Source organism: Sciurus vulgaris (genome assembly GCF_902686455.1).
Source record: "Sciurus vulgaris genome assembly, chromosome: 14".
NCBI lineage: Eukaryota > Metazoa > Chordata > Mammalia > Rodentia > Sciuridae > Sciurus > Sciurus vulgaris.
Genome location: NC_136475.1, coordinates 97,210,359 through 97,226,916, shown reverse-complemented (window position 1 = coordinate 97,226,916; position 16,558 = coordinate 97,210,359). Strand labels below are relative to the sequence as shown.

General features: G+C 46.8%; 1 protein-coding gene across 1 annotated transcript in view; it reads left to right on the top strand.

The window, feature by feature from the left end:
* The window catches only part of DCDC2C (doublecortin domain containing 2C), a gene marked incomplete at its 5' end in the record, with an annotated part of 94,803 nt that overhangs the window by 67,681 nt on the left and 10,564 nt on the right, over positions 1–16,558 (top strand). Inside the window, one exon of the mRNA XM_079110801.1 lies at positions 9,381–9,444. Coding sequence (XP_078966927.1) covers positions 9,381–9,444 — 64 coding nt within the window. The remainder of the gene's footprint in view (positions 1–9,380; positions 9,445–16,558) is intronic.

The following is a 16,558-nucleotide window of genomic DNA, read 5'->3' as shown; positions in this document are numbered from 1 at the left end:
GGTTGGTTCCATAGTTTAGCTATTGTGAATTGAGCTGCTGTGAACATTGACAGAGCTGCGTTTCTGTAGTATGTTGATTTTCAGTCCTTTGGGTATAAACCAAGGGGTGCGATAGCTGGGTCAAATGGTGGTTCCATTCCAAGCTTTCTGAGGACTCTCCACACTGCTTTCCAGAGTGGCTGCAACATTTTGCATTTCCACCAGCAGTGTAGGCGTGTGCCTTTTCCCCCACTTCCTTGCCAACATTCTGATTGGGGTGAGGTAAAATCCCGGAGTCATTTTGATTTGCATTTCTCTGATTGCTGGAGATGTCGAGGTTTCTTTTACTGTTTATATTTCTTTATTGGAATGGCCTTTTATTTCCTGCATGTTTTCTCTTAGTTCCTTCCTTAGATCTTCTTTTAGTTCATTGGACATTTTAATAATCGATGTTTTAGTGTCTTCCTTTGGGTTCTTGTCCACTTCTGTATCTGAGGGACCCTTTGTTGGAGGGTTCTGAGTTTTGGTGGGAGATTTGTTTGCTGTTTCCTGATGTTTTCAGAGGTCCTGGACTTGTGGGTTCATTTAGGTGGTTTCCCTTCTCTTTTATGTTTGTGTCCTTATGTGTGTAGTTTTTTTTTTTAAATTCTAGGGATTTCTTTATTTATAATGTATGTGTAGATGACAAGGTTCGGGGGAGGTGAAGTTCCCTCTGGTTGTTCCTCCTTGGAGTCTGGTTTTGTTGGGGGGATTTGGTCTCCCACTTCTATGAGTTGAAGTCATGTGTAGGCTCCGGCCTCAGGGTCTCTTCTGTAGTTGTAAAGGGTCCCAGTCACTTTCCAGCCCCTCCTAGAGGGAGGGTAACTAGGAGTAGCACTGCTGTCAGGAACCGATGTGTGGAGGTGGATGTCTGGAGTCTGCTCTGGTGTCCGAAACACTGCTTGCCCCTTGGAGAGGAAACATTCACGTGGCTTCAGTGCCCCCTGGAGAGTCCAGACATTCCGTTTTTGGGGTTCACAGCCCGCATGGCACAGCACAGGCTCCATAAAGAGGGCTGTCCCTTGGCGGAGAGCATGCTCATGCCTTCTGATTCTTAAAGCTTCACTTTCAGGATGACAGTAAGTCCATGCAGGAAGGACTCCTAGGAACAGGTAGATTTTTAGAAACATTTTTGTGTTCTGCTTGCACTGGATTTTTTTCCAATTAATGCATTATCATTAATATTTACTGAAATCTCATAATTTTTACAGTAAATGAATTTGATAACAAGTGTAAGGATTTTGATTAAAAAGATCTCATTGCTTTTATCCTACAGATGAGGAAAAGAGTACTCTTTTGAATGCAAACGTGAAGCCTAAGTAAGAGTAATTCACTGTCATAATAGACACTTGAAATAGTCTTGACATGATTTCCAAGTACTTGTAGCTGAAGAAGCCTTTGGAGGGGAACTTCGTGCCATCTTTCACCCTGGCTCGGCCTCCTGTAATGTAGATCAGGGAGTCTGCCTTCTATTGAACTGTTGGCGACATTTCCTTTTGGCCTCATTTTGCAGGACCAGGTTGGTTTTCAGGACTTAGAATTTGAACTGAAAGAGTGGTCCCTGAAAACGTGGCAAGAATGAGTGTCAGCTTGTGCCCGTGTTTCTGCTCCAGCACTTTTGTGAAATATTTCAGAAAGCATTTTATGAAGCTTTAAAGGAAGTAACAAGGTTTTTGCAAAGGAGCTTTTGGTGTTTAATTTTGGAGGTGGGGATTAGGACTCAAGCTGCTGACTGCCAAGGTCCAGCTGCTACATCCCGAATTGAGTGGTGTGGTGAGAACGGTTTGATAAAATGCAGATACAGCAAAGGCTCTCCTATCTCTCATCTTTAAGCACTGATTTTTAAATTTTTTAATTTGTTCTAATTAGTTATACATGACAGTAGAATGTATTTTGACATATTATACATCTGTGGGGTACGACTTCACATTCTTCCAGTTGTACATGATGTGGAATTGCATTGATCATATAATCACATATGCACATAGGATGTAATGTCCAGTTCTTTCCACTGTCTTCCCTATTCCCATTCCCCCTCACTTTGCTTCATTCCCCTTTGCCTGATACAAAGTACTTCTATCCTTCCTTAACTCCTTCCCCCTCACTGTGAATTAGCATCTGCATGTCAGAGAAAATGTTCAGCCTTTGGATTTTTGGATTTGACTTATTTTGCTTACCAGTTCCATCTGTTTACCAGCAAATGCCAGAATTCCATTCTTCTTGAATACTGAGTAGTATTTCACTGTGTATATATACAACATTTTCTTTATCCATTCATCTTCTGAGGGACCTACATTGGTTCCATAGTTTAGCTATTGTAAGTTGAGTTGCTATAAATATTGATGTGGCTCTGTCACTGTTGAGTGCTGATTCTAAGTCCTTTGGGTATAAATCAAGGGGTGGGATAGTTGAGTCAAATGGTGGGTCCATTCCAAGTTTCCTGAGGAATCTCCATACTGCTTTCCAGAGTGGTTGCACCAATTTGCAGTGTAATGTATGAGTGTACCTTTTCCCCACATCCTCACCAACACCTATTGTTACTTGTATTCTTGATCATTGCCATTCTGACTGGAGTGAGATGAAATCTTAGGGTAGTTTTAATTTTCATTTCTCTGATTGCTAGTGATATTGAACACTTTTTCATATATTTGTTTATTGATTGTATTTCTTCTTCTGTGAAGTGTCTGTTCAGTTCCTTAGTCCATTTATTGAGTGGGCTGTTTGTTTCTTGGAAGCACTGATTTTTTAGAAGTGAGTATCCCAGGTGTCTGATGCCTCTGTGGTAAACCCATTTCTTCTTCTTAAAAGCCTGCCTGTTGGTGCGTCTCTTGCCAGGTGGCACCAGCGAGTCTCTGCTGAGTTGCTGTGATGTTTCCGCCGGGGTCGGGGAGCGTGTGGTGCCCTCTCTGCAGAGTTGGTCCCGCCACGGCATGCTTTGCACTTGGCTGTTCCCCTGGTCTCTCCTCTCTGAGTCGTCGCTGCGGGGGCGCTGCTGGTTGCTGCCTCACAGCTTTGCCGGCAGGGAGCAGAATGGGGCCTGCTTGGGCTTTGCTGTCCACCAGGCTCTGGTGCTTCCACACCTTCAGGGTTTTCAGGAAATGGAGCTTGCTGCAAGTCCCCTGAGCTGCGGGCCTCCTGAGATGACCGTGGTGGCACTCACGGGGTCCCTTGCCAGTGCTAGAGGCAGCCACGGTGCCCCTCCAGAGCTGGCGGGCCTGGGACTGCGGACCCTGCAACTCACAGAGCAGGCCAGCGTCGGGGTGAGGAGGGGCCAGCTTCCTCATCAGAGTTGGGAGCCAGCCTTTCCAAATGACCGCCTTCCAGGTCTTGGAGCGCAGCGGCTCCTGGTGGTCACCTGCTGCCCAGAGCGGGAGGCTCTGCTGCCCAGCTGCCAGGGCCGGGCTGGGGCTGTGCCCTCAGTCCGTCTGCAGTGGATGGTTCTTGTGCTGTGCCCACCCTTGGTGGTCGTCAAGGTCCTCGCGTGGCTTTTAATAATCGTGATCTCTTATTCAGCTTCGCGGATCTCCTTGTGGGAAGCATGCTCCCAGCACGACCGCTAGAGTCGTGTTCTTCTTGGGCCATTTATCTGTTAACACTAGGCTGGAGTTAGGACAGCGCCCTCCCCGCAGTGCACGTCCCAGGGGCTCTGGGAACAGTCAGGCACCACCAGCATAGGCAGGGGTGGGGACGTCCGCAGCCCCCGCTCACACCCTCTATGGCCTCCTCCGTGACACGACCGCTGCTGTCGTCTGTCCGTGGCTTTCCACCCCAGGAGTCCCGCGGCTGGAGTCCTGCAGCCGGCACCTGAGCCTGCCTCCTCCCTCCTCGCACACGGGCACCCTGCTGCCCTGCTGTGGCCCTGGCGGCTCCTTCCTTCCGCTGCTGGACAGGGTCCAGTTCTGAAGTGCCACGGCTTGCTCAGTCATTCTCCAGGGGGAGGGCTTTTGGGTCCAGCTCTGACAATTTTGAGAAGAACATTCTTGCTGAGCCTGGGCCGTGCCTCGGAGGGCCCGCTGGGTCACACGGCATGCCCGTTTTCCTTGGTGAGAAAGCAGCAAGCTTCCCTGGAGCAGCTGGGACTCCGGCAGCACCCCTGCAGTGGGCGGTGGCCCACGGCTCGGTCACTCCACAGCCCCGTCGGTTTGTTGCCAGCGAGGAAGCTGTGTGACGTGTGCGTCCTCACGGCTCACTGGCTCCCTTTGCACGACCCCAGTGACCAGCGCGGGGGACTTCTGCGGTGCTCCTTTGTCCTCTGGGGACAGGTGTGTTCCTATCTTTCGCCTCTGCTTTTGTTCTTGCTGACTTTTGGGAATTCTGTGTGAATTCTAGATACAATTCTTTGTTAGAGACCTGTTTCACATTTTTTCCCCAATGTGTGGCTTGCCGTTCGCTTAGCATCGTGTTTTGAAGGGCAGACGTTTATATTTGGAAGTCTAATTCATCAGTTTTGTCTTTATTGTCCATTCTTTCCATGCCATATCTGAGTTCCACGCTTAATGCAAAGTCACAGCGATTTCTCCTGTTTATTCTAGAAAAATGATGGTTTAATGTTTCACTTTGTGTTAGGAACTCTTTTGAGTTAATTTTTATTTGTGGCCCAGTGTCAGGATAATTTATTTATTTATTTTTGCATGTGAATGTCTAATCACTCCTGTATTATTTGTTGGAAAGATGCCTTTTTAAAAAATTTTGAATTTTTACTTTTGTTCTGGTTGGTTATACCTGACAGTAGAATGTATTTGACACATTGAATACAAATGGAGCACAACTCCTCATTCCTCTGGCTGTGCGTGGTGCTGAGTCCCACCAGTAGTGTAATCGTGCATGTACAGAGGGTGATGATGTCCGTCTCATTCCACCGTCCTTCCCATCCCTGCTGCCCCACCCCTGCCCTCACTCCCCTCTGCACAGTCCAAAGTTCCTTCCTTCTCCCCCACTCCCCACTGTGGATCACCATCTGCTTATCATAGAGAACATTCGGCCTTTGGTTTTTTGGGATTGGCTTATTTCACTTAGCATGGTATTCTCTAGTTCCATCCATTTACCTGCAAATGCCATAATTTCATTCTTCTTTAAGCTGAGTAATGTTCCATTGTGTATATATACCACATTTTTTTTTATCCATTCATCTGTTGAAGGGCACCTAGGTTGGTTCCAAAGTTTAGCTATTGTGAAGAAAAAACTCCTTTCTGCCTAAATTTTTTTTGCATGTTTTCATGATCAGTTAACCATATCTATGTTGCTTTATTTCTCTACTCTGTTCTGTCCCACCGATTAGTGTGTCTTTTCTTTCACCAACGACAGTTTTTTTGATGACTGTAGTCACATGGTATGAGGTCTTCTGATTCTTCCTTTTCAACATTGTTTTGAACTTTCCTAGCTCTAAGTAAGTACTAGACTTCCCTTATCAATTGATGTAGAATCCTGTGGGGATTGATTGCAATGATCCAAAGATCAGTTTACATGTTAATGATATTGTATATGATTTATCATGAATAAAGTTTATTCATTTAAATCTGTGATTTTTAAAATCAATGTTTTGTAGTATTTAGCATACTGATCTTGCATATTTTTGTCAGATTTATGCATAAATATTTTGTTTTAGGAGTTATTGTTCATGGTTTCTCAAAATTCAGTTTCTAAGTGTTCATTGCTAACGTATAGAAAAACAACTGCTTTTTGTATATTGACCTGAATCCTGAAACATGATATTTTGATGAGGTTTTCAAGGTGCTTGCATGTTTAGCAAGTATCAGTACTTCATTCTTTTCTTGACTGGGGAGTGGTCCATTCTACATTAATTTTTCCCTCTGTATTTGGTAGAGTTCACCAGTGAACACGTTTGGGCTTAGGTTTTTTTTTTTTGGAAAGTGCTGTGGTTTGGGTAGGAGGTGTCTCCCAGAAGCTCACATGAGAGACATTGCAAAGTTTGGTGGAAAAATGATCGAATCATTTCCTTAACCTAATCAGTGAATCAATCCCCTGATGGGATTAACTGAGTGGTAACTGGAGGGAGGTGAGGTGTGGCTGGAGGAGGTGGGAATTGGGGGCGTGGCTCTGGGGGGCATATCCGTATCAGGCGAGTGGAGTCTCTTTCTGCTTCCTGATCATCATGTGAGCTGCTTCCCTCTGCCACGCTCACTCGCCATGATTTTCTGCCTCACCTCGAAGCCCTGAGGAATGGAGCCTCCTGTCTATGAACTAAGACCTCTGAAACCCTCAGTCCTCAAATAAACTTTTCCTCCTCCACGATTATTCTGGTCAGATCTTTTAGTCACAGTGGTAAAAAAAGCTGACTAAACCAGGAAGTTTTTGATTTCTCAAGTCTCTTGCTACAATCTTACTATTTAAAATTTTTTTTTCTTGAATTACTTTCAGTAGTTTGTATCTTTTTAGGAATTAAAAAATTTTATGTAGTTTAATTTGTTGGCAAAAAGTTTGTTATGTCGTATAATCCACTTTATTCCTATGAGGTTGGTAGTGATATCCCTTGTACATTTCTGCTGTTATTAGACTTTTGTTCTTGGTCAATCTGGCTAAAGATTTGTGATTTTGCTGATCTTTTCAAATAGCTTATTTTAGGTTTCGCTGATTTTTCTCCAATTTTTTATTCTATATTTCATTTTCTACTTTATCTGTCCTCCTGCTTTCTTTGGGTTTAATTTGCTCTTTTTTACAGTTTCTTGAGGTAGAAGTCCTGGTTACTAATGTGAGGTCTTCCTCCTTTTTATTATGGCCTTTAAGCTAAGAAATCCCTTCATGCTCTGCTCAGGCTGCTTCTCGGGCAAGCTGTCGTCACTCACAGTGTGGAAGTCAGAGAACACAGGTTGTGTGACTTCAGTCCCAAGTTTGTTGAGACGTGTTTTGCAGCTTGATATTTAGTCTATCTGAATAATGTTCTGGGTGCGCTTGGGAGGACTTCACAGCACCCTGCTTGTTTCGGGTGGTGTGTTCTGTGGGAGTCTTTTGCCTGGTTGGTTTGCTGCTGTTCCGTTCTTCTATTGGTTGATCTACCTGGTCGTTATATCTTTCATTAAAAGGGGTATCGAGTCTCCCACTGCTATTGTTGAATTGTCTATTTTTCTTCTTACTTTTGTCTGTTTTCACTGCATGCATTTTGAGGCTGTGTTGTTAGGTTCTTTACATATGAGCTGTTTTGCAGGATATAGAATTCCTTGTTGATAGATTTTTTTCTCTAGGATATGTAAAGATGTTGTTCCACTGACTTCTGATTTTCATTGTTTCAAGTGAGAACACTGCTGTAGTTCTTCTTTGTTTCTCTGTAAATTATGTGTTACTTTTTTCTTTCTGGCTCCCTTTAACTTTTCCGTTTGGTTTTCAGCAATTCCAGCATTCTGTGTTTAGCTTTTCTCAAATTTTCTCTTTCTCTTCTTTATTCTCATCATTCTCTTTTCCTTCTGTTTCTTCTTATCCTTCGTGGTTTGTTGGGACTTCTTGGATCTGTGGTTTCATACCTTTCATTGTTTCTCAGACGTTCTCACTGTTCTCTTCACACATCTCTGGCTCCTCATTACATTTTCCATCAGGAATCCACCTGCCCTGTGTTAGGCCATCTGAGCTGTTCTACTGCTCTTGGGTGCTCTGCTCCACCCTCTCTCCTCTGTCTTTCCAGTTGGGTAAATTCTATTGGCCTATCTTCAGGTTCACTGATCTTTCCCCCCTTGGTTCTGTTGATATTTTGGGGGGTGGTTACCGGGGATTGAACTCAGGGACACTCTACCACTGAGCCACATCCCCAGCCCTAATTTATATTTTATTTAGAGACAGGGTCTCACTAAGTTGCTTAGGGCCTCACTTTTGCTGAGGTTGGCTTTGAACTCAAGATCCTCTTTCTTCAGCTGGGATTATAGGTGTGTGCCACTGTGCCTGGTGGTTCTGTTGATTTCAGTGATAAACCTATCTAATCTTCTGTAGCCATTTAAAAATTTCTAGCATTTCCACTTGATTTTTCTTATAGTTTATTCTCGCTAGTGAAATTTCTCACTCCTTAAGGCAAGATATCCACCTCTTTCACTATAGCAGAATCTGGTGAACTTTTTCATAAAGGAATGGAAAGTGAATATCTGTTCTGTGGGTCACGGGGTCTGTGTTTCACCTGCTAACTCTGCTGTTGTAGGAAGCACGTGGCCACTCAGGAAGAGTAAACAGAGGAGCACTGTGTGTTCCAACAAAGCAATCACAGAGTCAGGAGGAAGGCCAGAGCTGATCCACGGGCCTTAGTGTGCTGGCTCCTCTGCGAAAGCTAGGCAGTTTTTGAGGAGTTTAATCCCCTGTTGGATCGTTCCAACATGTGGGCATATCTGCATCTGGTCTCATTGATCACTTATGACTTGGTGGTGGGTGGTTCTACTGTTTTTTTTTTTTTTTTTTTTGATGTGTGTGTGTGTGTGTGTGTGTGTGTGTGTGTATTTGAGAAATTTTGGTTCAAAGCTTAGCCCTAGGCTTAGCGGACTTTTTCTGTGATATGCCAGGAGATGAACATTTTAAACTTTCTGAGCCCACTGGTGCTTTTGTTCTCTCGGTCCTGTTGTATTACAAAAGCAGACAAAGACATCCATGGTGGAAAGCTTGTGGTCCAGGAAAACTCTGTGCTCAGAGGTGGATGGCAGGCTGGACTTGGGCCCTTACGGTGGAAAATGAGGTAAACTGCACATATGCCCTGACACCTGGGTGCCTCCTCTGCAAGGTCTTTAACAGGGGTTGGAGTCACTCTGGACAGGAGTTTAGTTGAGTACTGTTGTTGCCATGGCTGCCCTCCATGTTTCACCAGCTTGGAATTTGTTACCTGGTTCTGAGTGGGGGCTGCTTCCTGGGAGAGATGCTCCAGTGATCCTCTTCCTCCTCTGCCCTTCGTGCTCTCCTGTCTATCCACCTCCATCTCTGAAGCAGGGAGATTTTGATATGGAACATGTTTGGGAGGACAGGTTGTTGGTGGACAACGTGGAGTAACCCAAAGGAACCAGTGTGAGCTGGGTACCCAGGTCCTTGTCTCTGGTTGGGGTGCTGAGTGCCAGGAGAATTTCAACAGACTGGGATCCACTTGCCCACTGCTGCCAGACTGCTGGAGCTTGCCTAGACAGCAGTGCCCAGGGGCTTCCTGTGTCTTGGGTGGGATGCCCAGGCCAGGTCATAAGAAGGCTGGCCCTTGCTGTGGCCAGGAGGTGGGTTGGCCTCCCACTACTGGCTTCCATATTGTGGCAAGTCATTGTTGAGTGACTAACCCTCATTGCACATGTTAAGTCTCAGGTCCTGGTTGTAGCTGAGTGTTCTGATCCTAAGGACTCTTGTTTATGGTCCAGAGAAAAAATATCAGCTGCTAACACTGCTGGTTTCTGTTTCAGGGAGACAGTTCCCGAGTGTCTTTTAAGAAAAGGTTTCCCTTAAGACACAACACAAAGAGAAAAGGTATGTCATGTAGATGTTGAAGGAATAAAAATGCATGCATTCTGTCGTAATTCAGCTTCAGATGAGAGCACATGTAAAATACTACTACTGACAGCTAGTATGTGACAGCTTAAATTTGTCTCTTGAATTACAGTTAAAATATTCGGAGAACTCTCCATAGAGAAAAGATTTTACTTCCTGCCTGACCTCCCCTCTGCCCTCTCTAAAACCATAATCATATCACCAAACTATAAATGCTTTTCCTAGTTTTTTTGTAAGCACTTATAGATAAATGATTTTTTTCATTTGTAATTTAAAAAGCAATTTACAGAGAGTGTTCATGTGTGTGACTTTCTGGTGTCTCGTCAACCACAAAGAGTAGGAAGATAATATATTACAGTGTTGGATGACGTCATGCTTTAGAAAGTGCTTTGCAAAGTGTGAAATCCTTTGTAGGCACTCACTGTTTGTGATTTTATTATGTAAGTCGTACACTTTACAGATGAAGAAACAGGCATGGAGAGGGTGGATATACTGCCCTGGTCACTTGGCCATTTCTTGCATGGCTGAACAAAGGTGCAGCTGGAACTCACAGGCGGAACCTCCTGAGATCTGAAGGCTGTGTCCGTGGGTAGTGAAAGGAAGCCCAGGGTTCATTCCATAGCAGTGGGTTGGGCCGAGGTCCTCACCCACAACTCCTGTGCTCTTTGGATATATTAAGGCCTCCAAGCAAAGCACCTGAAGGCCCCCACGTTTTTTTTAAAGTGTGATAGTTATGGTCCTGCGAGACGGTGGTGTCCTGTGCAGTCACCTACCACCATTGTGCTCCACTCTCTGGCCGGCCGGCACCCTCCCCGCAGGTGAACTCTGGAGTGAGGACCTGAACATCCTTTCTCCTGAGGAGACACGTGGGCGGGAGGGAGGGCTGTCCACCACGGGCAGCAGGAAGGGGCTCTGCAGCTCTGGGGGAGGAGCCACACCCCGAGTCTGTGGGCCACTGTCACCCAGCACAGCACCTGCACATGGTCAGGACTGGAATAAGGAGCCCTGGGGGTCTTGAAGGAGAAGGGCCATGGAGAGCTGCGGGGAATCCATCGTGGGAGTGGAGAGCTCCTGGCCTCCCTGGGCCCCGGGAGGCAAGGCTGCCAGGAGCAGGGGCGGGGGCAGCAGCATCTGGGACCAGTGGGACCCGGCCAGGTGGCTTTCAGGGTGTTTGGCAGCAGCGAGAGCTCTCGCGGGGAGGGGTCAGTTCTGTCCTTCTGTGGCCTGGGAGAAGGCGGGGCAGATGCATGGCTGACCGGGGCCACCTCTACAGTGTGGGACAGTGGGTTTTGATTTCAGAATCTCATAGCAGTTGCTGGTATCCCACCAATCTTCGAACAATGCTTTTAATGGGATTCTTCTCATTCTGAAAGCTTGGGAAGTTGCCTTTGGTTTTCCACTCTTCCTGGTAATTCAAGAGAAAATCCGCATTCTGTGTGATAAATGCAAAATTATTGGAGAAGCTCTTTTTTAAAGAAGAGGTTTATAAAGAGGCTCCTCTGGGTGTTTGCATCACATTTAAGTATGTTGGGCCCCAGATCGCCACCTGGTGACCAGGAAAGAGCCCACTGGGTATCATGAGGGAGCCCCAGCGAGTGGGATTAGTTCTGGACCTGGGTCTACCCCTCGGCCTCTGGGTTCTTGCTGCTACTTGGCTTTTAACTGAGGATGTTCTTTAAGTAACACTTTGCCTCTTGGCTACTTTTAAAAATCCCATAAATGTCTACAGACTTTTTCCCCCATCTACTGCTTATTTATAGAGTTAAAGTTCCATTCCACCCTCTTGGTAGAAGACTTTTCTGATTGCCACTTGTATAGACATCAGAAAATGTATCGCTCTTACCTTCCCTACTTTGACCTTTCATTTGTCTTTTCATCCACTCACTCTTTCTTTATCTGTTCTTTTTAGTCTTACGTGACAGTGGAGTGTACTTTGGCCTGTCACACATACGTGGAGTACAGCTTCCCATTCTTGTGGTTTACGTGATGTGGAGTTTTGCAGGTCGGTGTCCATGTAGGAACATAGGAAGCTATGTCCTAAATACTTTAATTGAGCTTTAAGTGCATAAAACCTATACTGAGCTGTCTGCTGTAACAGTACTTTAGGAACACGTGCAGGTCACAACCTCCACCGTGTTGCCTTCTGATCTCCATTTCTGTGAGCACAGTCTTGCCAGTGATCGTTCTCCTTTTGCAGAGGAGAAAAGAGTGATTGCCAGCCTTGTCCTGGTGACAGAGGTGACAAGGCACGCAGAGACCCAGTTCCTCTGCTGCTTGTCTGCCTTGCACTCTGCAGCCAGTGCAGCCCTGCGCTGCTCCCCGCAGGGACAGTGGCCTCCAGTGGCCCTCCAGGTGCTGCTAGCCTGAGGCTCCTGTGGCCAGCTGGCACCGAGCATCCTGCTGGGTGCCGGGACTTACGTGAGGAGCCCTCTTGCTCGTTTCCGAGGGCCCAGGCACCCTTGGGACTCTCCCAGTCATTCTTGGCTCAGTCACAGCCTTCAAGGTCTCACTGTGGTTTTGCACTCAAGCCACACACAGGCTGTGGGAGTCAATCAGCGAATCCGAGGTCACCAGAGACTGTGACCAGCACACACACATCCATCTGGAGGAGCCAGTGAGCCTGTTTCACCCTCACTTGAGAGTGTTGCCCTTCCCGTTATGGATGTTGCAGCTGCTCACAGCCACCAACCCGACCAAATTCTGTGGAGTCAGGTGCTTACGTGTGCTGAGACCCGGTTCCAAAACCTGTTTCCCAAACACTGCTGCATCTTCTTGCCTGTTGTGTCAGTTGGCAAGTTTCCTGAAGTTTCGTTCAAAGCAGTAGAAAGTTTCTTTTAGCTCAAGGGGAATAATTTTCATCTCTGTTTTACTGCAGTTATTTTTGTTTTGTCTTAGAAACTAGGAAGTGGAGGAGAGTCAAAGAGAAAGGACAAAAGAAACAGATGGAAAGGCAAAGGCCCAGCTTTCCCGTGGTGGCTTGTGGCCTGGTCTGCTGACTCTCACGCCACAGTAGCAGCCCAGGAGGAGCGTGGCATGCGCGATGCCCAGGCTGTGGGCCGCTCTGCAGGGAGGGGCCTGGGTGCCTCCCACCTTTCCTCTGAGCGCAGCCGAGTTGACTCATGGGCGAAGGCTGCTCTGGCCCCTTCCCCCGCTGTACTGCCTTGTCAGATGTCTTTTTTTCCTTTGCTACAATTTCAATCTGGCAACAAAGGAATTATTTAAAAATGAAATTTTAAACATTTTTTACAAGCTTAAATTAGCATGGCTTTGTGATGTGCTATCATGACTGTTATTCAAAGAGATGCAAGCATTTGGAGGCCATTTGGTCCAGCTTGGAGGTGGGCCCTGTGCAGGGGGACGGGCTCCCAGGACTGCCTGGCCTCTTCCATCAGGCCTTGCAGTTCGGAGGAGCACACTGGCTTTGCTGTGCTCTTCCTCTGGGTGTCTGTTTTGACCGCCTGGTTTGACGGGCAGTAGCAGCCCATTCAAGAGAAATTAACTGTGATGGCTGATATTCAAATTCTCCTTTGTAACTTTGTGTAAAGCTATGGAGATTCCTTCCCTGAACTGAGTTTCCGCTTATTTCCCCTGGGTTTTAATGATTCTGCCCTAAGCGGAATGGTAAGTCCCTGGACTCCAAGGTCTTTGGCCTTTCTGGTCCCTTCCTCAGTCCCCTGCTGCTTAGAGAACCCTCCCTGTCAATCAGGTGGCCAGTGGACAGAGCTCCTGCCCTGGGGAGATCTTGCAGTCCTTTATACCGCGGTGTGTGGCCATGTCGATCCTCAAGCTCCTCTGAAGTGCCGTCGTTGCAAGCCTTGGCGGCTGGCTCTCGAAGGGAAGCTAGCTGCCCGGGCAGCAGAGGTAGGGCTGTGGAGTCCATGCCTTTCCCTTGTGAGGCAGCCTTGGTCCTGGGCAGGGTGCTAAGCATGCAGAGAATTATTTCCCTGAATATACTTCTTACCATTCCTGGAGAAGGGAGCTGGAAAGAGAGACACACGGTCAGCGTTGCTCAGCGCCGGGACGCCCGTGTGCCCCTCAGCAGGTCTGAATGCTTCTGTGCAGGTTCACAGTTGTTTGGGAAGTGATAGTTTAGCTGGGTGAACTTTTTTTTTCTATAAATTATGAGTCCTTTTATTTGAGGGTTTCATTATTGTTTTTGGCAGATGAGTTTAGTGGTGCTCTGTGATCCTAGGTATAAACCAGTGCTTAGGACGGGAACAGGATGCAAAGGAGAGTAAGCCCTGAGCCGGCTTCCAGCGGCTTGTTGGTGCCCTGGGCCTGCTGTTGAGGGACTGCATCAACTTAGGCTGGGCACAGGGCCCCAGGTAAGGCGTGTAAGCCTGAGGAACTAGATATTCTCTTTCAGCTCCAACTTGCAGGGCTCTGTGAAGCCTGCATGTGTGAACGCCTCTCTCCTCTGCCCCGCAGTCTGTGCTGTGGCCATGCAGAGCTGCCTAGGTGGGACTGTAGCCACGGGCCAAGAGCTCAGTGGTCACCTGGACTGTGCAGTGGGACTGGCTTTGGCTTGCTTGGTTTGCTTGACGTTTGAATCCAGAGTCTGACTTTAGAAAGAATAAGGCAGAAACAGTTCTAGAAAAAATGTTCCATACACTTATTTTCTCTTTACTTTCCTTACTACTGAGCATAGATCTTTCCTGAGAATCTCGAATCTCTCTTTCCTCCTTTCAGAGCCTGATATTTGATATGCATGGAGCCTCTGCTCTCTGGGGGTAAATGAACTCAGGGACCTTGGGGTTTCATAGAAACTCTTCTTCTGGCAGTGATCACACAGGGTGGGCTTACGTGACAACTTGCCTTATTTCAGTGATTGTTGTGGTTGGATGTGAGGTGTCTCCCCGAAGTCCCCGCGTTAAGGCAGGAATATCCAGAGGTGAAATGACTGGATTGTGAGAGCTGTGACCCAGTCAGTCCATCCCAGTGGGAATGGACTGAGTGGGTGGTAACAGCGGGCCAGTGGGTGTGGCTGGAGGGGGCTGGTCACTGGGGGCTGCCCTGGAAGCTCCTCCCTTCACTCTCTTTGCTTCCTGGCTGCCAGGAGGTAAGTAGTGCTACTCTGTCACACCCTTCTGCCAAGATTTTCTGCCTCATCTGGGGCCCAGAGAAATGGAGTTGGCCTATCAGGGACTAAATCTCTGAAACCAGAAGCTCAAATAAACTTTTCCTCCTCTAAGAATTTCTTGCCATGCACTTCAGTCACAGCAAGGAGAAGCTGACTAACACAGATGTCTTGAGAAGTGGGTCATTGCTGGGACTTACCTGCCCATGTGTTTTAGAAGCCTTCAGAAATGGTTTGCAGGAAGAGTTTGGAAGCGTTTGGATATGAGGCTAGATAAGGCTTTCAATTTTGGAAGTAGAGCTCGATGTGTGATTCTGGTGGGCACTAAGAAGACCAGGATGCAGACTGTAAAGACTGCGCTCATAAGCTTTCAGAGGAGAACAAGGATTCTAGTTGGAATTGGACTAAATGCCAGTTGGGTTATATTCTGGCAAAGGACTTATCTACATTTTGTTTATGTCCTGAGTTGTTATATGGGGCTGACTTTAAAGGTGATGGACTAATTAATCTGGCAGAGGAAATTTCAGCATAGCATAGCATTCAGGCAGTGGCATAGATTTTGCTGGCAGATTTTATCCAGGTTTGCTGTGAGAATTGGCACAAAAAGCAGAAAAGGAGGTTTTTTAAAACTTGAAATTTGGCCAGAAAGTGCATGTAAAAATGGGGCCAAGAAAGGTGTGCTTGTTGATGAGATTATAGCCACTAAAGAGATTCTAAGCACTTTGCCGAGATACAATAGGAAAGATGGCTTGTCGGCATCTCAGGAATTTGTATGACCACACCCATCTCAGGTTCAAGGGTATAGATAGGAAAATTTCTTTGAGAAGAGATCATGGGGCAGCCTGCTTGTATGGGGCAGGCAGAAAGTTGTTTCACCATGCTGAGCTGCCGAGGCACTAAAAGCTACTGTTCAAACTGGCAGCAGACCTTGGCATCATGCCTTTGGTGCTGGAACTGTAGGAATGCAGAATGCTGGAGCTAATGGACAACTGAGGTTTCCACTGAGATTTCAAAGGAAGGCCTTGGAGGCTAGATGGAGTGTATCCTGGTTAGAGTTTCTGAAGGCTGCCTCTGAGAGGGTGATGCCTGAAGCTGTGAAGGTAAACCCAAGGCTGGAATGGAATTAAGAAATGATGTGGAGTGTTGGCTGAGGAAAGCTGTGGCTGCTGAGAGAGCCAGGGCGTTGTGATGGTCAGTGAGAGAAGTGATCCACAGGTGCACCAGGAACCAGAACCCTGTCCAGAGGTAAGGCATTTCTCATTCCTCTCTTTCTTTCTTTGGAGCTTCTTAAGTTCTCTGTGCCTGTTTTGATGTGTGGTGCACAGGAGTCTGTGTGGGTCTCCTGCTTGGGTGAGGACCTTTTCTACCTGGGTGCACCTCCACCCATGCCCTGATTGATCTACAGTGTCTCTGCACACCTGCTGATCCGGGCACCAAATAGTGAAGTTGAAACGCTCACTGACATGAGCGGCCCAGAAATGCATTCCTAGCTGCTTTCACCAAATACTTCTGTGAAATTTTCCATATCATATAAAAAACTTTCCATTTCATATAAAAATACCAGCAGTGTAATGAGTTGTCATTCCTCTCATTGCAGACTTCAGTACAAAGAAAGGATGCATGTTGCTGACACTTAGTCGGGGAGGGGACCTTTGAGACCACACAGCCAGTCTCTCCTGCTCCTTTTCAACTTCTGTCCTGATGGGAAGTCCAGCTGCTGACCAAGCCCTCACGGATTGGTAGAGAGCTTCATGCACTCTAAAATCCTCACAAGGAGTTGGCTGTGGTGGCCACCCCGGTAACCCATTTACATGGAGGCTGAGGCAGGGGGATCACAAGTTTGAGGTTATCCTGGGCTACGTAGTGAGGCCCAGTTTAAAAAAAAAAAAAAAAAAAAAGATCTTTATAATATCAAACAACAGCCCTCGAGGCAGCCTGGCTGATCCCTGGTCCTCGCTTCTCATTCCCGTCTCATTTTCATTCTGGGAAAGTCTGTCTCTTATTTGAAGAGGGCTT